Source organism: Esox lucius, chromosome 20 (assembly GCF_011004845.1).
Source record: "Esox lucius isolate fEsoLuc1 chromosome 20, fEsoLuc1.pri, whole genome shotgun sequence".
Lineage (NCBI taxonomy): Eukaryota > Metazoa > Chordata > Actinopteri > Esociformes > Esocidae > Esox > Esox lucius.
In genome coordinates this window covers 43,516,606-43,542,099 of record NC_047588.1, presented here as the reverse complement: position 1 = coordinate 43,542,099, position 25,494 = coordinate 43,516,606, and the positions used below count along the sequence as shown (strand labels likewise).

Here is a 25,494-nt window from a genome sequence, read left to right as displayed (position 1 = left end):
TTTTGGATTCCTACCACATAGACACCAAATTCTACTGGACCACCAGGATCCTGTTCAACTGACCTGAACGTGGTACGGGAGGAGCAGAGCAACAGAGGAGCAGTTGGGGGTGGGTTCCTCTGACAGAACATCTTGCTGGTCCGAGCCACATGGTCCTACTTGTCCTTCAGTCTTCCATGGGGATGGACTTCTCTACTGGTGCTGCCGTGGATGTCTGCTAAGTGAAGGAGGCTGAGGACCCAGAGGGCTTTGGGGCGGGGTGAAACCACCCAAGGAAGACCTGGACTAGGGGACCAGGGGGGACATGAGGGCCCATTTGGGTTTGAGAGCTGGTGGGGATCAGGATCAACCAGGCCCAGTGTGAAGGGAGTCCTGATGTCTGAACTGGTGCTGTTATGTGTGTTTGTGTCTGTTCTCTGCTCGCGGTCGGCCGAGGGAATGGGTCCGACTGGGGGATGGAGACCCTGCACAGGTACGTCAGCGCCAGCCTCACCTTTTCACCAACTTGGTAACACTCCCTTCATCTCTCTAAGGACGACAGCCACGGCGTGTTTGAAATAGGACCTTTATTGTCTCAGGCAGAGAGATTCTGTCACAACGGAGAGATCAGTTCTTCTCCTCTCCGCTCACACACTGTCGGGTTTAAGTCAGAGAGGAATGAGGTGAAATTGCTTCAGAGCAAGTCCAAACGTGCACATCTGATGTAAAGTGTCTGAGAAGCTACTTACTGGTCTTTAATGATAATAAACGTTGAAATAATAAAAGCAGAGGGATTATTATGAGGTCAGATGTGCCCCCATTGAACCTCTAGTTAGTTATCTGAGTATGTCAAACATGTGGGATATTAGGTTATTTACCACTAACCTCAGTACTTTAGATAACACTTGATGCTAGCCTTCAGGGATGTATCAGATATATCTTTCTAACTTTTGGTTAGAGTAGGTATAACAATGCTACTGGGAATATTTCAGCATGAACATAATGACAGAAACAAGAAGCCCTGGAGCCCCTATTATGGCCAGAATATCCTCTGGGATGACAGGGAAGGGGCTATCACTCAGGGCTAGAGTCAGGTGCCTTGTGTATAACCGATTTATTCTGTGTTATAGCTCTGTGGTGTATGATAAACAACAAACACTGGAACAAGTACACGGATATAAAATAATGAAATGTGACATTCATGTGATGAGTGAAGACGAAGTGTGGAAGACAGATAAAGAGACAGACAGGGCCAGAGACAGAGCAGACAGACACTCAGAGAGAGAGACAAAGCAAGAAAGACAGACAGAGCAAAAGTGACAGACAGAGACATAGGCAGACTGAGACAGTAATAAAAAGAGAGACAGAAAGACTGAGACAGGCATACAAACATAGACAGAGACATACAGACACAGATAAGGACAGACAGAAAGATAGAACTGCCGTACTGCTTCCTTGCAGATAACAGACTTTTGATTCGAGATTTGAAGGCAGCTATTTCCCTTGGATACGGTGCGGTGACCTTCCTGTTCTTTTCTTCTGGTTGCTACGTTAGCAAGACACTCGCAGAAGTGTGTTGTAATGTATTGAAGACAGACATAGACAGACCGACAGACAGGGCTGTATTGTAATGTATTGAAGACAGAAATGAACAGACAGACAGACAGACAGGGCTGTATTGTAATGTATTGAAGACAGACATAGACAGACAGACAGACAGGGCTGTATTGTAATGTATTGAAGACAGACATAGACAGACCGACAGACAAGGCTGTATTGTAATGTATTGAAGACAGACATGGACAGACAGACAGACAGACAGACAGGGCTGTATTGTAATGTATTGAAGACAGACATAGACAGACAGACAGACAGGGCTGTATTGTAATGTACTGAAGACAGACAGAGACACAGATGGACCGGGCTGTACTTTAACGTATTGAAGACAGACATACAGATAGACAGAGCTGTATTAAAATGTATTGAAGACAGACATAGACAGACAGACAGACAGAGCTGTATTAAAATGTATTAAAGACAGACAGACAGACTGATAAACAGATAGAGCTGTAATCTAAAACATTCAACGCATTCAAGACAGACATATGGACAGAAAGACAGGGCTACTGACAGACAGGGCTACTGATAGACAGGGCTGCTGATTAACAGCATCTCTAATGTGAAGTTTCACTTGCTGGCTCAGCTACATTATAAGCTAGTATGCTATTTTTAATGACTGCCAAACACAAGAAGGGCAGCCTTTGTTGGTACACAAAACTCTGTAACCATGGATAGCCATTGGTCATTGCATGTCAAAATAAACAAGTCAGATAAAATTATTTGACAGAACAGAAATTGTTGAAAGAAACTGTTGTCTGTGTTGATTTTGGGATGGCTTGATTTAGCTTTAGCTTGATTCCAGGTTAGCACTTGTTCCAATGAATCCATCCTGAAAACACAGACCAAAATCATTATCCTCTATCTGTCCATCTGTCTGTTAGTCTGTACTGTTAACCAGGGTTAAGCTCCATTTAAATTCAGGTCAATTCAGGAGTAAAACAAAATAAAATGTCCAAATGTGAATTGGAGCTTGGTTCCCTTTCATACCTGAAATGGAATGATATGGAATTAATGGATATGGTTCATTTGATTTATCTCAACACAGTGTATCCAGACAGGCTGAGGTGATAGGGCATTCCACTGGCAGTCTGAATGACATCAGAACTTTACCACTGCCAGTCTGATTGACATCAGAACTTTACCACTGGCAGTCTGAATGACATCAGAACTTTACCACTGGCAGTCTGTATGACATCAGAACTTTACCACTGGCATGTTTTAGATTACAGCAATCTGAATGATATCATTCCTTACAGTGGGCAATCTGAATTATATCATTCCTTACAGTGGGCAATCTAAATGCTATCATTCCTCACAGTGGGCAATCTGAATGATATCATTCCTTACAGTGGGCAATCTGAATGATATAATTCCTTACAGTGGGCAGTCTGAATGATATAATTCCTTACAGTGGGCAATCTGAATGATATCATTACTTACAGTGGGCAATCTGAATGATATAATTCCTTACAGTGGGCAATCTGAATGATATCTTTCCTCACAGTGGGCAGTCTGAATGATATAATTCCTTACAGTGGGCAATCTGAACGATATCATTCCTTACAGTGGGCAATCTGAATGATATCATTCCTTACAGTGGGCAATCTGAATGATATCATTCCTTACAGTGGGCAATCTGAATGATATCATTCCTTACAGTGGGCAATCTGAATGATATCATTCCTTACAGTGGGCAGTCTGAATGATATAATTCCTTACAGTGGGCAATCTGATTGATATCATTCCTCACAGTGGGCAATCTGAATGATATCATTCCTCACAGTAGGCAGTCTGAGTGGTATCTTTCCTCACAGTGGGCAATCTGAATGATATCATTCCTTACAGTGGGCAATCTGAATGATATCATTCCTTACAGTGGGCAATCTGAATGATATCATTCCTTACAGTGGGCAATCTGAATGATATCATTCCTCACAGTAGGCAGTCTGAGTGGTATCTTTCCTCACAGTGGGCAATCTGAATGATATCATTCCTTACAGTGGGCAATCTGAATGATATCATTCCTTACAGTGGGCAATCTGAATGATATCATTCCTTACAGTGGGCAATCTGAATGATATCATTCCTTACAGTGGGCAATCTGAATGATATCATTCCTTAAAGTGGGCAGTCTGAGTGATGTCATTCCACACAGGAGGCAGTTGGAATCACATCATTCCTTACAGTGGGCAGTCTGAGTGATATCATTCCTCACAGGAGGCAGTTGGAATCACATCATTCCTTACCACTGCCAGTCTAAATCACATCATACTTTTTCCGCAGGCAATCTGAATGATATCATTCCAACCCACAGTCTGAAAGGCATCTTACCTTTCCATGCCGCTGCCAAAAAGGGCAATATTGTCCTGTGTTCCCATCGCTAAAATGATAGTGACATCACAGACACAGAGATAGTATGGCCCTAGCAACTACAATGCAGTCTGTTCCAGAGAGGCGAGAGGAACCTGGAATGTCTTGAACTGTTCAGATTAATGAATTACATTGTTGTGAATGAACTGACTATCAATCAGATTGGATGAGAGTGTCCACCGAATGACTGCATTCAGTAAGAGCTATCTCTGTGCATCACAGTAGATGTTCTCCATCAAAACATACAGCTGTATGAACCGTTGACTAGAACCTGACTGAAAGATAGAAGGGACTGCATGTATAAGGCAAGTATAATGACCTGTTAAAGCACGTATGAAATGTTCAGGTCAAAAGCACATTTACCTGGAACTCAGTCTGCCTACTATGTGGGCATTCAATAACACTTGACTTATGATGATAAAGGAGCTGACGTATTTTGACAGGGATGTTTCGCGTCTCAAAAAGCTTGTTTTGCTGTGTTGACTTTGTTTCTGTTCACTTCTCTTTGAAATGTGATCCATTGAGTACCCTCTCTGTCTCTCTCTCTCTGGATCCCTCTCTCTCTAATGATTTCTTCAGATCATTGAGGTAAAACAAAACAGAACTGGAACCCTGATTCTTATTCACTTAGACAGAATACTTTACATTTAAAGTGTGCTCTTTTTAGCACTTACTGAAACCAGTGTGCTTCTCTTCCGTATCTCTGATTGAAGGCTCGGTGCTGATATCTCTAGAGATTCTCTGATCTCCCCCATCTATGCTGATCTCTATTCACCTCTATTCCATTTATGCTCATATCTTCTCCAACTAATTTGCATGCAGACTGATTTGCATTAATGAGCTTATACTTCCATCATGAAACCTATTCTGGACCACTGACTATCTCACTACAGCTTGGCTGCAGTGTATCTAGTAAACCCTTTCACAGCATCAGGAGAATATGATGTCCACAGAATGGATGTTCATGTCTTCTGGCAGCAGAATCTTTTTCTGACAATTTCTAGTCTTTACAACCTGTATCCCTTTACAGACAAGCATCTTGATTAAAGTATGTTTCTGTTTTGGGGCATTCCTCCCTCCCTCCTATCTGTAGATCTGTTGCCTCTTGACTTCCTGTCCCAGGTCTTACCGGCTGGCGGGAACAAACCCCTGAGTGATGTCCACATGGTTCAGTCCCAGGGGGCGCGGGGCCTGCAGCTAGCTGGTTCTCAGGAGGCCCTGAGCTTCTCAGCTTCACAGCTCTTCACCAACTGTGATTACTTCCCCTCTGAGTTCTCCATCGTGGTCACACTCAAAACCCCACGTCTCAGCAACAAGGTGAAGTCAACCAACAACACTAAATATTAAAACCATACAAGCATCTTCATTAGAACAACATGTGCCGACTGTGATATGTTATCTAAAATCATTGTTTCCCCCTGCAGAGGAATGAGTACATCCTCTCATTGGTGGAAGAGGAATCAGACCGGCTCCTCATTGGTCTACGTGTCTCCCAGGAGAGACTCCACTTCCTCTTCCAGGGCCCAATGGGCAGAAAATGCATTACCTTTAGGGCAGTGCAGCTGGCGGATAATCACTGGCACACTCTGGTCCTGGCCATCACCGGGCGCTACGCCACCCTTACTGTGGACTGTGGGAGGGCTTTAGAGCTGTACGTTACTATGTCAACCCCACTGACAGGGTGTTCAGGTGTCTATGTGTTCAGGTGTCTGAGTGTTCAGGTGTCTGTGTGTTCAGGTGTCTGAGTGTTCAGGTGTCTGAGTGTTCAGGTGTCTGTGTGTTCAGATGTCTGTGTGTTCAGGTGTCTAGGTGTTCAGATGTCTGTGTGTTCAGGTGTCTAGTTGTTCAGGTGTCTGGGTGTTCAGATGTCTGTGTGTTCAGGTGTCTGAGTGTTCAGGTGTCTGTGTGTTCAGATGTCTGTGTGTTCAGGTGTCTGAGTGTTCAGGTGTCTGAGTGTTCAGGTGTCTAGTTGTTCAGGTGTCTAGGTGTTCAGGTGTCTGTGTGTTCAGGTGTCTAGGTGTTCAGGTGTCTAGTTGTTCAGGTGTCTAGTTGTTCAGATGTTTGTGTGTTCAGGTGTTTGTGTTTTCAGGTGTCTAGGTGTTCAGATGTCTGTGTGTTCAGGTGTCTGTGTGTTCAGATGTCTGGGTGTTCAGATGTCTAGTTGTTCAGATGTCTGTGTGTTCAGGTGTCTGTGTGTTCAGGTGTCTGGGTGTTCAGGTGTCTAGTTGTTCAGGTGTCCGGTCATTGTCTTCCTTGCAGGGTGTGTGAGCAGCCATTTCCCTCTGACCTCTGCACTCTCAACTCAAGGTTCTACATCGGCAGCAGGAGGCGATGGAAAGGACTTTTTTCTGTGAGTTCCCTCATAGTTTCTTTTTGAAATATTTTTTTCTTTTTCTTTTTCAATTCCTGTCCAGCTTCTATATCTGATTGGGTTGTCTTGACATACTGTAACATTACTAGAGAATCTATACCACAGCACCAAACAAATATTCAAAAGAACCAGGTTAGTCCAGTGATACCTTTTTAGCAGTGACAAACTGTTCTGGTTTCTAAACCAGGCCATATGCCGTTATGGCAAAGACTCAAAACATGGTCTGTAAAATAACATTGTTCTCTGTCTGTGACAGGGTCTCCTGCGCCAGCTGGTTCTGCTGCCTGGATCAGATGCTACCTCCAGGGTGTGTCCCTCTTCATACCCCAGGCTGTCTGTCCTGTCCGTCCCCCAGGTCCTGCTCACTATGCCCCTCATTCCCACTGGGAACCATGTAGTCCCGCTCTATCCTTATGGTAATTACATTATCACCCCGTTCTACTCTATCCTTATGGTAATTACATTATCACCCCGTTCTACTCTATCCTTATGGTAATTACATTACCACCCAGTCCTACTCTATCCTTATGGTAATTACATTACCACCCAGTCCTACTCTATCCTTATGGTAATTACATTACCACCCAGTCCTACTCTATCCTTATGGTAATTACATTACCACCCAGTCCTACTCTATCCTTATGGTAATTACATTACCACCCAGTCCTACTCTATCCTTATGGTAATTACATTACCACCTACTTCCACTCTATCCTTATGGTAATTACATTACCACCTACTTCCACTATTTCCTTATGGTAATTACATTACCACCTACTTCCACTCTATCCTTATGGTAATTACATTACCACCTACTTCCACTCTTTCCTTATGGTAATTACATTACCACCTAATTCCACTCTATCCTAATGGTTATTACATTACCACCTAGTTCCACTCATTCCTTATGTCAACTACATTACCACCTAGTTCCACTCTTTCCTCGTGATTCAATATCAAGTTTCAAGTCTGTTTTGTCAAATGTATCAAATGACAGCGTCATCCTGCATGATGAAATTCTTTTGACATGGCAGCAGACAAATATATAAAGCAAAATATAGAGCAAAAAAAATAAAATAAGGTGATAATAGTCATAACACTATAAAACTAGCAGCGATTTAAAAAGAGTACTGAAAAACTAGCAGCAAAGTGGTAGTAGAAAAACAAGCAGGAACTTGTAGGATTGGGAAAATGCACAATATGGGTAGAACTATTGAATATTATAGATACATATGAGTGTTATCTGCTAATGAATGGTACATGCAAAGGAATATTCTAATGTACATTAAAAGTACCTGAAAGGACATCAGAGCATCTGGAATGTTCATGTGTGATCAGTATGATCATGGATCAGTGTTACTGGTTGAGGAGTCTTGTGCCCTGTGGGGAAAATCTGTGAGTCTGGAAGTGTGTACCCTAATGCTCCGGTAGCGTCTACCAGACAGCAGCAGTGTGATCAGACCAAGGCCTGGGTGGCTGAGATCTTTGGTGATGTTCCATGCTGTCCTCAGGCATCATGTATGGTAGATGCCTTGCATGGAGGGAAGAGGGCAGCCGATGATGCGCTCCTCAGACTTCACCCCCCTCCTTGGAGGGACTTGAGGTCTGCAGCGGAGCAGCTGTCGTACCAGGCAGTAATGCAACCTGGGAGGATGCTCTCAATGGTGCACCTGTAGAAGCAGCTGTCGTACCAGGCAGTAATGCAACCTGGGAGGATGCTCTCAATGGTGCACCTGTAGAAGCAGCTGTCGTACCAGGCAGTAATGCAACCTGGGAGGATGCTCTCAATGGTGCACCTGTAGAAGCAGCTGTCGTACCAGGCAGTAATGCAACCTGGGAGGATGCTCTCAATGGTGCACCTGTAGAAGTTGGAGGGAGATTTTACAGACATGCTAAACTTCTTGGTCTGTGATTGTTCTATTATTAAGTGGAGTCTGGCCCAGGAGTGTGAAGATGAACGTAAAGGCTTGATACTGTCCACCCATGCTGTCTTACCAGGTGGGCTCTCATCACCACTGGGATCCCCTCTCTCCAATGCCATTCGGGGGTAGAGTCACTGGGATCCCCTCTCTCCAATGCCATTCGGGGGTAGAGTCACTGGGATCCCCTCTCTCCAATGCCATTCGGGGGTAGAGTCACTGGGATCCCCTCTCTCCAATGCCATTCGGGGGTGGAGTCATTGGGATCCCCTCTCTCCAATGCCATTCGGGGGTGGAGTCACAGGGATCCCCTCTCTCCAATGCCATTCGGGGGTGGAGTCATTGGGATCCCCTCTCTCCAATGCCATTCGGGGGTGGAGTCACTGGGATCCCCTCTCTCCAATGCCATTCGGGGGTGGAGTCACTGGGATCCCCTCTCTCCAATGTCATTCGGGGGTGGAGTCACTGGCTTGTTGTCTCTCCATTGCGCCTATTGTGCAATTGGGGTGAACTTTGCTGGCAATACTGGGCCCTCATTTCAGGGTGGTTGTGATTGGTTGATGTCCCTTTGGTTGATGCTTGGCAATGTGGGTGGATTGACTTCCTGCCTGTTGGACCCTGTCCAGGGTCTCCCCCAGATAGGACCACAGTGTCACCAGACCCCCCTGTTTCAGCCCCAAGGTCTTACACTGCTATATTATTGTGCTAGGGGAGTAGGGTCAGTTCTCCTTCTCCACTGTAAAACCTTGTAAATCTAAGGAATGAACTCTGTACATTTTTCTTGTCTCCTTCTCCGTTTAAACTTAGGAGGACATGAAGTCTTGGCCCACACCTCCCTAGTACCAGGCTCAAAATCTTGGCCCCTTTTAGGACATTTTTCCTAGCCACTGTGCTTCAACACTGTTGTTTGCTCCTTGGGGTTTCATGCTGGATGTTTTGTTTTGTAAAAGCACTTTGTGACAGCGACTGATGTAAAAAGGGCTTTATAAATACATTTGATTGATTGATTGATTCTTGAGTGTCCTCAGGAAGTATAATCGTTTTTTGATGAACATACCAAGGAACATTAATTCAGAAACTCTCTCCACTTCAGCTCCATCGATGTGTATGGGGGCATGAACAGTGTGGCCATGCAGTCATGCACGAACAGGGAGTACAGGAGGGGACTGAGTACGCAGCCCTGGGGGGCTCCAGTGCTCAGGGTCAGTGTAGAGGAGGTGAGGTCTCCCTTTCTCACCACCTGGGGTCGGCCCCACAGGAAGTCCAGGATCCAAATGCAAAGGGTGTCACGGTTGAGGGAGACGGACACGAAGCGCAGAGCGAGGGTATCACCCTTTTAATGTAACCACACGAACGAAACCCGACAAAAAGAAAAGCACAGTCGAGAACTGAGGCAAACAACACGAACAATGACAAACTAAAGATCTGAAAGGGACAAAATTAGAGACAATTAGAGACAAAAGGCTGCATCTAATTTGGGAGAAACACAGGAAACAATAACGCCATAAAGTCAGGACCTGACCGCAGAGGCGTCGGCTCCACCTGGACATGATGCCGGGATAGGTGGAGGTTCCGCCCCCGGAGCAGGACGTGGCGCTGGGACAGGTGGAGGTTCCGCCCCCGGAGCAGGACGTGGCGCTGGGACAGGTGGAGGTTCCGCCCCCGGAGCAGGACGTGGCGCTGGGACAGGTGGAGGTTCCGCCCCCGGAGCAGGACGTGGCGCTGGGACAGGTGGAGGTTCCGCCCCTGGAGCAGGACGTGGCGCTGGGACAGGTGGAGGTTCCGCCCCCGGAGCAGGAGGTCGCGCTGGGACAGGTGGAGGCTCTACCCCCCCCGAGGCGCTGGAGCAAAGGTGGGAGGTGGTGACAGGAGGGGCTCATTGGCTCACCACTCGTCGTCCCACCCCTCCGTGGGTGGTAGTAGGGCGCCCCCCCCCCCCCATCAAGCTACTCTGGAGGCGGCCTCTGTGGTCAGGTCCTGACTGTGGCCCCAAGGCACATAGAGATGTCTTGAGGCCCCCATCCAGGACCTGACAAAGGTAGATGTTAAGTCCCAGAGTCGTGAGCTTAGGAACAGGCTTAGTGGATACAATGATGTTGAATGCAGAGCTGTTGTCCACGAAGAGCATCCTCACATATGTGTTGCCTTTTACCAGGTGGGAGAGGGCGGGGTGTATCGTGTGATGGAAGGTTTCTTCAGTACAGGGACAATGGTGGTCTGTTTGAAGCAGGAGGGGACTACAGACCTCTGCTAGTTGGTCAGCGCTCCCCCTGAGGACACGGCCTGGAATGCCATCTGGCCCTGGTGACTTCCCATGGTTCCCTGTGTGTGAGCCGTGGTTAGGGACAGAGGGTAGTCGTCCTGGTCCTCAGCCAGCCTCCCTAAAGGAATTGTGTTTGTCACCTCAAACCGTGCAGAGAAGGAGAACGAGCATCCCGGCTATTCTTCCCTTTGTAGTTTGTGATGTGTTGCAGTCCTCCCCACATGTGTTTTTTACAGGTATTTGATGGTTTTAACTAACTAATCCCAGCGCCTGGTGGCTGCCTGTCTCTCTACCTCCAGGAGGGGCTGATTTGAGACTGTGTTAGCTGTAAACAGTTGGGTTGTGATGGTACAGTGATCCGGGTAACTCTATCTGAGTGGTTGGTGCTGGTTCTGACAGTGGGGGAGGGGCTGCTGTTTCATCTGTTTCTCAGGGGTAACGTGAGGGGGGCGGGTTGTTGTGTAAACTGAGGCTCTGCTGAGAGACAAGCTGCCTCTTAAACGGCACACTCTTCGCTATGTAGCGCCCTGCTTTTGACTGAAACGCTCTGATCAGGGTGTTGAGAAAAGTGTGCTGTTTGGGACTAACACACAACAAGATGAAACACGGAGCGTCCCTTTACACAACGTTAGGGTCGTTCTTGGATTCAGCACCCTGTGTATTTATGGCCTACTTTGTTCACTCACATTTTAGCAGAGGGATCCAAGGAAAATACTCCACTGAGACACTGAGACGTAAAACGTAATATGTAATTGAAGACTTACTTATTGGTCTACACCTGACATTCATTGTTAGTGATTCAGTGTGGTTTGGCAGGGCTTTCTCCCTTTGGCTACAACTATGACCTGTCTTTCTGAAAGGCGGACATTTTGATTTGGAAGCACTCCAGCTAAGCTATTGCTAGCAGTTATGTCATCAAGATAAAACAGTCAGTATATAATTCATTTCTGGAAACAAAGCCTACATGATTTATTGTGTTGTAATCCAAGCCTTTAATAATTTGTATGTACAGTATACAGTAGCACTAGTGTAGTAGTAACAGTAGTATATGTAATTGCAGTAAACAGTAACAGTATATACAGTAAGAGTATTGCAATACTGTATATGTAGTCACAGTATAGAGTATATATAGGAGCAGTAAATAAAGGTGCAGTATATATTAGCACTATACATATCAGCAATAAATTTAGTACCAGTACTTTTAGGAGCTGTATATATAGTAACAGTACATTTAGGAGCTGTATATATAGTAACAGTATATTTAGGAGCTGTATATATTGTAACAGTACATTTAGGAGCAGTGTATATAGTAAAAGAATATTTAGGAGCTGTATATATAGTAACAGTATATTTAGGAGCTGTATATATAGTAACAGTATATTTACGAACATTATCTATAGTAACAGTATATTTAGGAGCTGTAGATATAGTAACAGTATATTTAGGAGCTGTATATATAGTAACAGTACATTTAGGAGCTGTATATATAGTAACAGTACATTTAGGAGCTGTATGCATAGTAACAGTACATTTAGGAGCTGTATGCATAGTAACAGTACATTTAGGAGCAGTATATATAGTAACAGTACATGTAGGAGCTGTATATATAGTAGTACAGAGCTGTATATATAGTAACATCACATTTAGGAGCTGTCTTTATAGTAACCAGAGTTGGGGAGTAACGGATCACAAGTAATCTGTTACTCAAAAAACGCAAAAACTGTAAATGTAATCCGTTACATTGCCAACTAAAATATTGTAATCAGATTACAGATTATTTAGAAAAATTATATGATTACTTTTGGATTACTTCAATTGAAAAAGAATAGGTGCGTGAAATAATGATGACATGTTGTATGTTTGAGTTTATTATTTAATGTTATAAAAACATTGTAATTTTAAATTAAAATAAGAATTGCGCGCCTCAGTTGTGTGTGATCATCATGCGTGAAGGTGGAGGTGCACAACCAGATTAGTGACGGAGAAAGCACCAGTTTAAACTTCTCTGGTTTTGGTTGGTTGGATGGCTGGTAAAGACAGTATATCTACGATAATATTAGTCGTGTCTTATAACATTTTTTTGTTATCTACTCGACGCATAATTCTCAGAACAATGATAAGCAGTAGGCCTGCCTGGTGTTACATCTTGTCAAGGTTTATTTGTCAAATGCACCGAACAGCACAGCCAGGACAAGTTGCACTGAAGAACGTTTACAGGAATTGTTTGATAGATTAGGCAACTGTTTGTTAGATTGCTGTAATATGGCACTGCCTTCAAGATAAACAATTATCTGGAATTTACCACGACATTTGAGGATAAAAGGAGTGTTGGGAAGCACTCTGCCAAATGATGATTATTTGCATTTGAGGCGGCCACATCAACTCCATCCTTAAAGTAGGCCATGTGATTCTGCTTGCTTCGCTTCTCTGAAGATTGTGTTCATTGGTTATCATTGGCTGCTGACGTCATTTACATTATGCTAAGAGTACAGGTTTACAATCACAGTTTATTTATTTCCTTTGCATTTGAAAATCCATCACTGGTGGGCATAATAATCGCAGGTTACGTTCGCGCAGGTAAATCTTATTTCTATGCGGGTGTTTAGGATTACAAACGTGCATTCACGTGCCGGGGGGTTTCTGCAACATTTTGACAATTTTGGTTGTGGAGCAAATCATCAGACTACTGCAGATTTAGTTTATGTGTGAAAAGCTATGGATACCTTCATTTTTATATACAACAATGTCAATACCCTTTTGAGTAATTGACAATTTATTTTTCAACAATGTTTAGAAGCAATTAAAAACATGAATAAATCACAAATAAAGCATCATTACATTTTGGGTTATGTTCAGATAAAAAGTCAGATTCTGGAAGATCAAGGTTAATTGGATTAATTGGAATGACTAAATATCTGACAAACATTTAGCGTGGAATGTAGAGATATAGCCCAATCATACTGAAGTAGAAAGCAATGGTTTAGAAACCCATTTCCAAAGGCACTGTGGCCTACACTGTAAAAAAAAATTGTCAAATGACTAGCAGCAACAGCTGCCAAACAAATACCCTAAAATTAAACTTAAATATCCTAATTCAAATAATGGGCAAAAAACATAAATTTACAGACATTTTCATTAAAGGTTTTACAGATTTTTCCTAAATTATTCCAATCAAACCCCTTCAATAAAGGGGCGGCACTAAAAGTTCTGCAGAGAATCTTTTTCATTTGACTGATTTCTTCATAATTATTCCAAACAAACACCTTCAATAAAGTGTTAACACATGCTCAAGACTGTAAAATAATTTTGGAAGACTAAATTTTAATAATCTCAAACTTTAACTTGCATTGATTGTGTTTAGATTTAATGTTTAAATATGTCGAGTAATGTTAAAAATGTACAATCTAAAATACAATAATGAATCCAGTTTTGTAGAATTACAGTACAAACCTTAAATGTATTGAATATTTAAACTACTGTACTGGTTAACAGTAGAAGTTTCTTAAAATTCACAAAAAATATAAGCTTTAAGATTACTGTGAAATATCCTCAACTGAAAACATATTGAAGAAATGCAAAATTTCTTCACTGTGTCAATTAAAGTGCAATTGGAAACTTAATTACAAATAAAGTAAAATCAAAACATAACACAAAAGGTCAATGAATCTGCAATGTAGCAGATAAAGAACAATCTTCCTCCAAATTGTCAGTAATCAGCTGGATCCATCCCTGGTGTAACTAGGGGGGAAAAATAAAAATAAGGACACTAAGATTCACTGAAAAGTCCTTAAAAAGTAGGATTTCATATTTTACCATTTCCTTAATCAAACTTAATGCATGTCAGCACCCCCGCCAGAAAAATGTGAATCACCAAAATAAGGAAGACGTGGATTCACTAAAATGGACAATTATCACAGATGTGTCAAGCCAAGTTCATCCTGCCTGCAATAAAAAGTGATGATTGTTGATGCCCTCCCTGGATTCGAACAGAGGTGTGTCCCCACATACAATTGTAGATCATTTAACATCACGCTGAGTTTCAATATGACACTATTGAGCGTTGTGTTAAACTGACTAACGCTTCTTATTAAGTTTACTTCCAACACAAATAGCATATATGAATTGTATGACATTTGCCACTGGCTGTTATAAAAGCCTATTATCCAGTAATTTTTCACTAGACACCATTACGCATTGTTATAAACTGACTAACGCTTCTTATTAAGTTTACTTCCACCACAAATAGCATCTATGAATTGTATGACATTTGCCACTGGCTGTTATAAAAGCTTATTATCCAGTAATTTTTCACTAGACACCATTACGCATTGTGTTAAACTGACTAACGCTTCTTATTAAGTTTACCTGCAGCACAAATAGCATCTATGAACTATTGCTTTTGCCACTGGCTGTTATAACAGCTTATTAGCCATTTGTGAATGACATTGATACAATAACTATCAATACAGGTGACGATAACTTACTTTGACTTCAAGTGAAAAGATGAGTTAATTGTGTAGCCAGCGAATTGTTTGTCTATCATGAACAAATTCATATATCTCAAGAACAGCATGAGTAAAATGTTGTCTGAAGGGTTTGAGCCAGACTGGTGCCTCTGTGCAGAGTTTGCATGTTCTGCCTCTGTGATCACTTTTCCTCCCACAAAAAGGTTATTGTCAATTCTTGAGAAAACAAATAAAATGTACAGATGAATTGGCAATAATATGGTCACTAGTGTACATGGTATCCATTCACTGTCTTTATGTCAGGATGACATGAATGCTCAATGCCTCTGAAGATCTTGTGGCAGGAGACTTCTCATTCCCAAAACGACAGGATCATGAGGGGAAAACACACACAAAAATACATTTCTTAAAAATGTCTCCTTCACGATCACATTCATCCTCTGAGTATGCTTTTTGTACTAACTTTCCCCTCTGACAATCATCACCTTGCCCTGATGAGCATGTCTCTGTAATTAGAATTAGTATCAGTTAATGTATATATTCTGTATTTAAGTACATGGAACTTTGCATACATTTTGATTCATTACAACTTATAAAAAGTGTATTGCTTGGTTCACATTTTGGATGGAAAGAACAGGTGTTGATGTAAAACAGATGATATCTGACCAAGCTGATCAAGCTAACTAGGGTGGGATAGGCTGTGGCAAGGTCCTACAGGAAGAAAATTCAACTATGATACCCACTCTTACAATGATTAACCACCATATGTTGGCTTCTTTATGTGAAGAAGCTGTGAATGTGTCCCTATCCCTGTCGTTTCATAATGGCTAGTTGTCTTCCGTAAAAACGTTAGCAAGTAAACTGCTACGCTTTCCATAAACATGAAGATGCTTACATATCCATAAACAACATCAGTGTAATATCCATGGAGTAGGGCAAATCAAAACTACAGCTATATTTCAAATAACATATGTAATTAGAACATGCATGTACTACAACAAAATATTAAGCCATCCAGCTAGGATAAAAGTATTTACAAAAAAAAGTAAGCTGCCATAAAACACTGAGTTATTACTGGCAGTGTGACCGACTTAAGAAAAGTATGACAGTTACTTTTCATCAGCGAGCCACGTTTTTCCTCTCAAGCTAGGCTAGCCTGGCCAGTTAACTAGTTTCAAACAAGATACAGATAGACAATCACAGTGGCATGATGGCTCAGTGGTTAGCACCTCACCTCACAGCAAGAAGGACCTGGGTTAAACTTCAACTCTGGTCCTTTCTGGGTGTTGCATGCACGTTCTCCTTGTGTTTCTTCCAGGGACTCTGATTTCCATAATATCAAGACACGCACATTTGGATGAATTAAGTTTGTTAGCTCTGTGATGCTGCTTTCCACCCAGTGCATACTGGGATATGTTCCAGTACTTTCAAAACATTTTCTCCATGTACTGCTTTTTCTAGTTTCAATAGTGTCAGTATGTCTCAGTGTAACTTGCCTCACTCTATTGTTCTCTCACACACTCTTCCTCAGGGCACTGATATGAACATGAGATTATTATATACATAATACATTCACATTCTAGTCAGGTAACATAATTACAAATACTTTAAGCTGTGAGTATGCCATATGAGTGCATGTGTAATGATGTGCTTTTTTCATCTCTGTTTACCATTTTCTCTGTAAAGCACTTTGGATTAATTGTGTTGTGTTTAAAGCGCTACATAAATGTTTTTGTCTTGACTTAACTGCATTCAAAATGTCAAAAGAATAATTAATATTCTTTACTCTTTTTTTCCTCCACTGGCTATACAACAATACATTATGTTTCATGCAATTAAAAAAGTTTGCTAAATTTGTACCTAGAATTACAGAGTTTGATCTTATAAGTAGGCTACACATAAACATACAACTAATAAGATTTACCTTAAAATGACAAAATAAATTGTTAAGTTGTTAGTATGGACATAAACCTTTGTATAATGTGCTTCATATTTAATTACAAATATTTATTGTCATTTCAAAAAACTGAAAAAATACTGTATCAATTATATAGTAATAGTAATTGTTCTGTAAATATATATAGTAATTGTTCTGTAAAGAAAGGGTTATTGGCGTATTACTTAAAATAACAGTTGGATTGTTAATATGCCGATAATGTCCGTAACAGTACATTTAGGAGCTGTATATATAGTAACAGTACATTTAGGAGCTGTATATATAGGAACAGTATATTTAGGAGCTGTATATATAGTAACAGTATATTTAGGAGCATTATATATATTAACAGTATATTTAGAAGCATTATCTATATTAACAGTATATTTAGGAGCTGTATATTAAGTAAGAGTATATTTAGAAGCTGTACATATAGTAACAGTATATTTAGGAGCTGTATATTTAGTAACAGTATATTTAGGAGCTGTATATATAGTAACAGTATATTTAGGAGCTGTATATATAGTAACAGTATATTTAGGACCATTATCTATAGTAACAATATATTTAGGAGCTGTATATATAGTTACAGTATATTTAGAAGCAGTATCACTATGGAAACGTCACATACCCTAACTGTGCTGTGGTGAAGTAAACCCAAAGCTCTTTGTGCTTCCCCTCAGAAGCTGAAGTGCAGGTCACCCTGGGGAGCCAGCCTCCGTGCTCCAAGGCAGAGCAGGGAAAGCTATGGTTTGACACACTGAAGAAGGGCCTGTTCCTGTGTGATGGCCTGGTCTGGATTCCTCTGCTCCAAGGTGAGATAGGTCTCTGTTCAGTCCCATTACCACAGCACAAACGTCCTGCATGTACAAACAGTGTCCTTTATCTGTCGTCCACAGAGAAAAGGCGTCTGGACTACGTTGAAGACTACCAGGACCTCTACACCAACTCAGAGACCTTCGACGTGGAGGTGTTCCACATTCCATCTCAAGGACTGTTCGCTGCCACGGCCAATAAAGCAGCCCAGCCAGGCTCCGGAATCTACAAGTGGGTTGATGGGAAGTTCAAACTTTATCAAAACATCACCACCTATGAGGCTCGTGCCTGGAAATATTTCACAGTGGGCAGCAAGGTGAGTGTGTGTGGTACTACTAGTTATCTAGACAACTACACAACATCAGACGACACAACTCAACATCAGATGACCCAACTCAACATCAGATTACACAACTCAACATCAGATTACACAACTCAACATCAGACTACACAACTCAACATCAGATTATACAACTCAACATCAGTCTACACAACTCAACAACAGACTACACAACTCAACATCAGATTATACAACTCAACATCAGACTACACAACACAACATCAGATTACACAACATAACATCAGACTACACAACCCAACATCAGACTGCACAACATAACATCAGACTACACAACCCAACATCAGACTGCACAACATAACATCAGACTACACAACACAACATCAGACTACACAACACAACATCAGACTACACAACACAACATCTGACTACACAAAACAACATCTGTCTACACAACTCAACATCTGTCTACACAACTCAACATCAGATTACACAACACAACATCAGACTACACAACACAACATCTGACTACACAAAACAACATCCGACTACACAACCCAACATCCGACTACACAACCCAACATCCGACTACACAACACATGGTCAGAATACACAACACAACATAACATCTGACTACACAACATAACATCTGACTACACAACATAACATCAGAGTACACAGAACCACACAACACCAAACACATACCACTGTTTAGCAGGTCACGTCCACAGCTGCTTTCAGTTCCAGCATTCGTTTGATGTGGTGATGTTGTAAATCACAGAAATAAATTTTTTCTGATGTTATAGTGGGGATTTATGACTGACTCCTCCCACTTCCCCTCAGTATCTAACTCTAAGTATGCAATTATCACCCCTGTGTCCCAAACAGTTTCCCGCCCCCCTACATAGTGCACTACTAACTCACAGGGCCCGATGGGAATAAGGGGCCCTTTTTGACGTTGCCTTGGTGTTTTCTGGCTCAGTGTGCTCTTCTTTTCTCTTCTTGTCATTTTGTTTGATGTGAAGGCAGATGTTGCTGTTCTGTGTGTACAGCTAACTGAGCAGTTTATACACCCTGGCTGAAATAGGACGTTACTACTCTTAGTTCTGTTAGTTCCACTGGTTGAAATAGAACATTACTACTCTTAGTTCTGTTAGTTCCACTGGTTGAAATAGGACGTTACCACTCTTAGTTCTGTTAGTTCCACTGGTTGAAATAGGATGTTACTACTCTTAGTTCTGTTAGTTCCACTGGTTGAAATAGGACGTTACTACTCTTAGTTCTGTTAGTTCCACTGGTTGAAATAGGACGTTACTACTCTTAGTTCTGTTAGTTCCACTGGTTGAAATAGGACGTTAAAATTCTTAGTTCTATTAGTTCCACTGGTTGAAATGAGACGTTACTACTCTTAGTTCTGTTAGTTCCTCTGGTTGAAATAGAACATTAAAATTCTTAGTTCTGTTAGTTCCGCTGGTTGAAATAGAACATTAAAATTCTTAGTTCTATTAGTTCCACTGGTTGAAATAGGACGTTAAAATTCTTAGTTCTATTAGTTCCGCTGGTTGAAATAGGACGTTAAAATTCTTAGTTCTATTAGTTCCGCTGGTTGAAATAGGATGTTAAAATTCTTAGTTCTATTAGTTCCGCTGGTTGAAATAGGATGTTAAAATTCTTAGTTCTATTAGTTCCGCTGGTTGAAATAGGATGTTAAAATTCTTAGTTCTATTAGTTCCGCTGGTTGAAATAGTATGTTAAAATTCTTAGTTCTATTAGTTCCGCTGGTTGAAATAGGATGTTAAAATTCTTAGTTCTATTAGTTCCGCTGGTTGAAATAGGATGTTAAAATTCTTAGTTCTATTAGTTCCGCTGGTTGAAATAGGATGTTAAAATTCTTAGTTCTATTAGTTCCGCTGGTTGAAATAGGTCATTAAAATTTGTAGTTCTATTGGTTACATTGGGACGTTACTACTCTACACACATATGTTCCACTCTCAGTTCTGTAATTTCTGTTGGTCCCTGATCAGATGTTCTTGGCAGTGGCCAACTTCAAGGGTCAGCCTGGCAGAGAGCGGGAAGAGTCAATGATCTACAGGTGGAACAGCAGGAAACTTAAGTTTCTGCTCTATCAGACCCTGGAAACACACTGTGCTCAGGACTGGGAGGCCTTCACCATACAAGAAGAACATTTCCTGGTTGTGGCCAATCACAGACAAGGTAGAGTATATTTCTGTCTAGTCATAGAATAGGTGGGGTATGTTCCTGGCCAATCACGAGGGATAGGGTACAATACAGTGTGTCAGTAGGTAATGGTTGCACAGTCGGCTGTGGAGGGATTTAACACAGATGAATCCAACATGTCAGCGAGGTTCATGATTGTAAAAGATTTCTAGCATGATTGCGTCCAGCATGTATAAAAGCCAAGAAAGAGGTTGAAAATTAACTACGCTTTTCATGTTATTATTCCCATCACCTTACTCGTTCCTCCCATTCAGCCGGGCTGCTCTCCACTTGGGTGTTTTTGTGGGTCTGGATCAGATTATCTTTGATTTGCCATTCCTGTGGCTGTTGGCATCCTGTCTCCGTGCACACCTTTCCCTCCCTTCCCTTCCTGTGAAGTTATGGCGGGCCCTCTCTTCCATTGATCAAAGCTCTGGAGGCCCAATACAGGCCTGTAACATGAAGGCCCATAAAGGAGAGCTTTTCGTGTATCTAACCAGAGATCTAACAGTCCTTGCAGAGCAGAAAGGATCTACAAATCTAACAGCAGTGCAGCCTGTGCACCTGCACCAACTGGCACCCAGCCAAAACCTAGCCAGTACCCAGGTAGAACCCAGCTAGCATCTAGCCTGCACCTAGCCAGTACCCAGCCAAAACCCAGCCAGTACCCAGCTAGAACCCAGCTAGCATCCAGCCTGCACCTAGCCAGTACCCAGCCAAAACCCAGCCAGTACCCAGCTAGAACCCAGCTAGCATCCAGCCTACACCTAGCCAGTACCCAGCTAAAACCCAGCCAGTACCCAGCTAGAACCCAGCTAGCACCCATCTAGGAACCAGCTAGCACCCAGCTAGGACCCATCTAGGAACCAGCAAGCACCCAGCCAGTACCCAGCTAGTACCTGGCCAATACCCAGCTAGTACCTGGCTAGCAACCAACAAGCACACAGCCATCACCCATCTAGGAACCAGCTAGCACCCAGCCAGTACCCAGCAAGCACCTGGCCAGCACCTACCTAGCACTCTGCTAACCTCAGCACCATGTTAGCCCAGGCTAACTGGCTTCAAGACTATTCCAAAACGGTCAAACACATGTGACTGTTTGAGTCTCAGACCCATTGCTGCAATTCCAAAAGCTCAGGGAAACTGTTTTAATGTTTTGAGACGCACATCAACAGAAAGTAAAAATAAATATTAGAAATATTTTTTCTGCAGAATCCCAAACATTATACTTAAAAAATCATAATAAAAGAAAACAAAATTAGAATAAGTAATACGTGTTAATAAACGACAAGTGAGGGAGTGTGTCAACATGTGTCAGCCTATAAAGTCTCCCTAACATTTCCATACTTAGGCCTTACTTCCTGTCTCTAAAATATACAACAGGTGCTAATATGGGCAGGATTATTTACAATGACCAACTACTAATGCAATAAACAAAACAATAATAACAAATTAATATCTCCTCAAACATAGTGAAATCGTCTTGTTCCATTGGCAATTTCTCTTGCAGTGTATCTATAGAACATCTACTGATTGAAATGTTGTCTCTCAAAAATAAGTTTAACCAGAATATCTCCTAGGTTTAGTGGGGGTTTTGTGGTCCCTTACCTGAGAGGCTGTCAAAGACGCATTATAGACTAATCGGTTAATCATCTGTTGAAAGGTACCCTTTAGGTTTGAACTTACTAAAAACCTCTCATCCAGGCGACAACCACAACATTGACAGTGTGATCTACCGCTGGAACCCCGGCACCAAGGTGTTTGAGGTGAACCAGACCATCGGAACGTCTGGCGCGTATGACTGGGAGTTCTTCTCTGTCGGCCCGTACCAGTTCCTAGTCGTAGCCAACACCCTGAATGGTACCTCCACCAACATCAACTCAACCATCTACATCTGGCTGGGAGGAACATTCCGGCCCTTTCAGTCCATCAAGGTGAGATACTGATAGTGAGCAGCTATCAAGAACAGTGTCTGTGAGGGTTCAATATGAAACACAGTGTCTGTGAGTGTTCAGTATGAAACACAGTGTCTGTGAGGGTTCAATATGAAACAGAGTGTCTGTGAGGGTTCAATATGAAACAGTGTCTGTGAGGGTTCAGTATGAAACACAGTGTCTGTGAGCATTCAGTATGAAACAGTGTCTGTGAGGGTTCAGTATGAAACAGTGTCTGTGAGGGTTCAGTATGAAACAGTGTCTGTGAGGGTTCAGTATGAAACAGTGTCTGTGAGGGTTCAGTATGAAACAGTGTCTGTGAGGGTTCAATATGAAACACAGTGTCTGTGAGGGTTCAGTATGAAACACAGTGTCTGTGAGTGTTCAGTATGAAACAAACTGAGACCTTTAGAGAGACGCTACAAGGTCAGGAGACCCATTCACCACAGATAGAGTTACTATCAGGTTGTCAGACTCAGACCATGTAGCCTCTAGGATTACATCCTCATCAGCTGTGTGGAGCTTCCCAGATTCTTAACTAACATTGAGTCATAGGAATACATTCACATTCAGGTAAAGTGACCTAATCACACCATGATAGATGATGTCTAGTGTACTCGACTAAACCAAAATTAAAGTTAAGTCAGATTCTATGATAAAAGTAGAGACCGAGTGTTTTCACCAGTTTGCTCCCAGCTGACTCATAATAGTGTGATGTATTTTAACTGGCTCTTATACATCACAGCTCTGGGTTTATGGCTTTTGGTTTTTATGACACTCTTAGATGGTTTCAGGGTCTCACGTGAGTGTTTCATGTGAGGAGTTTGCACATTACCCATAGGTCCATAGTGTACCAGCTCGGGAATTAGGTGCAATTTGTCAGTCTCTCCGTAATCAGCTCTCTGACCGACCCAACTTACCTGTCAAAACAGCTGTTTGTGGCTTCAAACACAACTGTCAGCCCTGGAATTCCCCCCAGCTCAGACACCAAACGCCTTTCAGAAGTCTCGCATGCGGTGAAGGGGTGATGTTGTTGTGTACATAGGATGATGACTCATTTAACTTGGATTTCACCATTCGCCATGCGTTCACAACCATTTGGGAAAGAGTCCACAACCGTGTTATAACAGTGTTTTAAGTGTTTTAAATTCCCGTCTTCCCATTAATATAGAAGATGAATATGCTCCTGTGTCTCTAACCCCCACATCCAACCCCCCACATCTAACCCCCCATCCTGTAGACGGTGGGAGCAACGGACTGGGAGATGTTCCAGATAGGGAACCGGTACTTCCTGGCGGTGGCTAACGGTCAGATGTTGAACAACAGAGGTCCAAGTCTCTACACTATCAACTCAACCATTTACGAGTTGAACATGATGACACAGACCTTCATCAAGTTCCAAGACATTCTGACAAACAGGTAGCCCACTGGGGTGGCAGGTACCCTAGAGGTTAGAACATCTGACCTGTAGCCAAAAGGTTGCCTGTTCAAATCTGGGCCAAAGTGAAAATAACCCTAATCATTCCCTATGTCAGCTGCTGAAAAATTATTATTTATTTATTTTACATGTTTAAAATTTGAATCGTGTAGCATCCAAATCAGAGAGGTTGGGTCATATGCAGAAGTTGATATTTTGAAGCCTCCGTTAAACATTTGTTCAGGAAGTGATTGACACTAGGGCCCACAGGGGCGGGACACTAGGGCCCACAGGGGCGGGACACTAGGGCCCACAGGGGCGGGACACTAGGGCCCACAGGGGCGGGACACTTGGGCCCACAGGGGCGGGACACTTGGGCCCACAGGGGCGGGACACTAGGGCCCACAGGGGCGGGACACTTGGGCCCACAGGGGCGGGACACTAGGGCCCACAGGGGCGGGACACTAGGGCCCACAGGGGCGGGACACTAGGGCCCACAGGGGCGGGACACTTGGGCCCACAGGGGCGGGACACTAGGGCCCACAGGGGCGGGACACTTGGGCCCACAGGGGCGGGACACTTGGGCCCACAGGGGCGGGACACTAGGGCCCACAGGGGCGGGACACTTGGGCCCACAGGGGCGGGACACTTGGGCCCACAGGGGCGGGACACTTGGGCATGCTCTTTGATTGACCTTTGGTGTTTTGACCCATGCAGTGCCGTGGACTGGGAGTTCTTCTCTGTGGGCGAAGACAAGTTCCTGGTGGTGGCCAATTCTCACGACGGAGCCTCCTTCTCTTTAAACAGTGTTATATACAGGTCGTGACTTAGTGGGATATTTTTCTAACAGACAGTTTTGTGTGGTATAATGTAAAGAGGCCTGCTGGTTAAATAAGTGTGTTGCCTTGTTGAATACGGTGACTTTGAATAACATGATTGGTGTGCTTGTCCCTGCAGGTGGCAGGGCTATGAGGGCTTTGTCCCTGTACACAAGCTGCCGACCACAGGCTGTACCGACTGGGAATACTTCAACACTACAGAGGGATCCTTCCTTATCTACTCCAGCGCTACCTCCCCCCTGTCTAAAGTCTTCAAGCTCAACACATACTGACCCCTCAAGAGACCAAAACGACGGCACTCTTCAAATAACTAGTTTGTAGCATAATTATTTTGGTTGCGGCATGTTCAGTCGAAAGCAGCTGCGAGGCCTTTGTCAGGAACTATAAAGAGACAGTGATGTTCTGTTGTGAAGACACAGTTTTGCAGTCAAGCCTGACTGAAGAGGGAGGAGATCCATCATACTTCAATGTTATTGAATAACCCCTAGTTACACAGAAATATATATTCAGATTAAATACCGCTGACATGTTGTCTAAAAGGTCAGAAATATTAAAACAGTCAGGTGACATATAGCCTAGCGGTGACAATATCTGACCTGTGACCAATAGGTTATTAGATCAAATCCTGAGATGGCAAGTTGAAAGTTGAGTTCCTGAGCAGGACAGTTAAGCCTAATTGCTTCTGTCACTCTGAAAAGTTAGAGCATGTGCTAAATGGCCTACATTTAAAACTGTGTTTTGCAATATGAGAGAACAACAAAAGGTTTGTGGACTTTCCTTTAATTTGAAACTTTCTGGGAACACTTAGAAGCTCTTCAAGGAAAATGTGGAAGGGTTTTATGAAGAACTGTTTATACTTGTTACTCAAACAGCAACCTACCCGCTAAAACTATCCAGAAGCTTCTTCAAATGGTGCTTTGACAAACCATTAAATGTTATTATTATTTTGAAAGGGTTCTTGGAAGAACTTAAACGGGTTCCCTGAAAGTTTCAATGTGAAGAACCCCTGAAGGACCCTAAAAGAGCCTTTAGTTTTGAAGTTAATGAGA

General features: G+C 42.7%; 1 protein-coding gene across 1 annotated transcript; it reads left to right on the top strand.

The window, feature by feature from the left end:
• Positions 1 to 398: 398 nt before the first annotated feature.
• On the top strand, positions 399 to 25,001 carry tspearb (thrombospondin-type laminin G domain and EAR repeats b). Its single transcript, XM_013131099.3, has 12 exons — positions 399 to 472; positions 5,063 to 5,286; positions 5,394 to 5,620; positions 6,229 to 6,319; positions 6,597 to 6,756; positions 17,608 to 17,739; positions 17,824 to 18,056; positions 20,063 to 20,252; positions 21,960 to 22,189; positions 23,430 to 23,608; positions 24,324 to 24,425; positions 24,564 to 25,001. Exons 1-12 carry the CDS (start codon positions 439 to 441, stop codon positions 24,715 to 24,717), a joined length of 1,956 nt encoding a protein of 651 aa, XP_012986553.2. The 5' UTR covers positions 399 to 438; the 3' UTR covers positions 24,718 to 25,001.
• The last annotated feature ends 493 nt before the right edge of the window (positions 25,002 to 25,494 follow it).

Excerpts from the sequence above, each read along its gene's own strand:
- tspearb (XM_013131099.3), top strand. The coding sequence starts at position 439 with ATGGGTCCGACTGGGGGATGGAGACCCTGCACAG. Across the intron at positions 5,287-5,393 it reads CCCCACGTCTCAGCAACAAG|AGGAATGAGTACATCCTCTC; the intron begins GTGAAGTCAACC and ends TTCCCCCTGCAG. Across the intron at positions 23,609-24,323 it reads CAAGACATTCTGACAAACAG|TGCCGTGGACTGGGAGTTCT; the intron begins GTAGCCCACTGG and ends TGACCCATGCAG.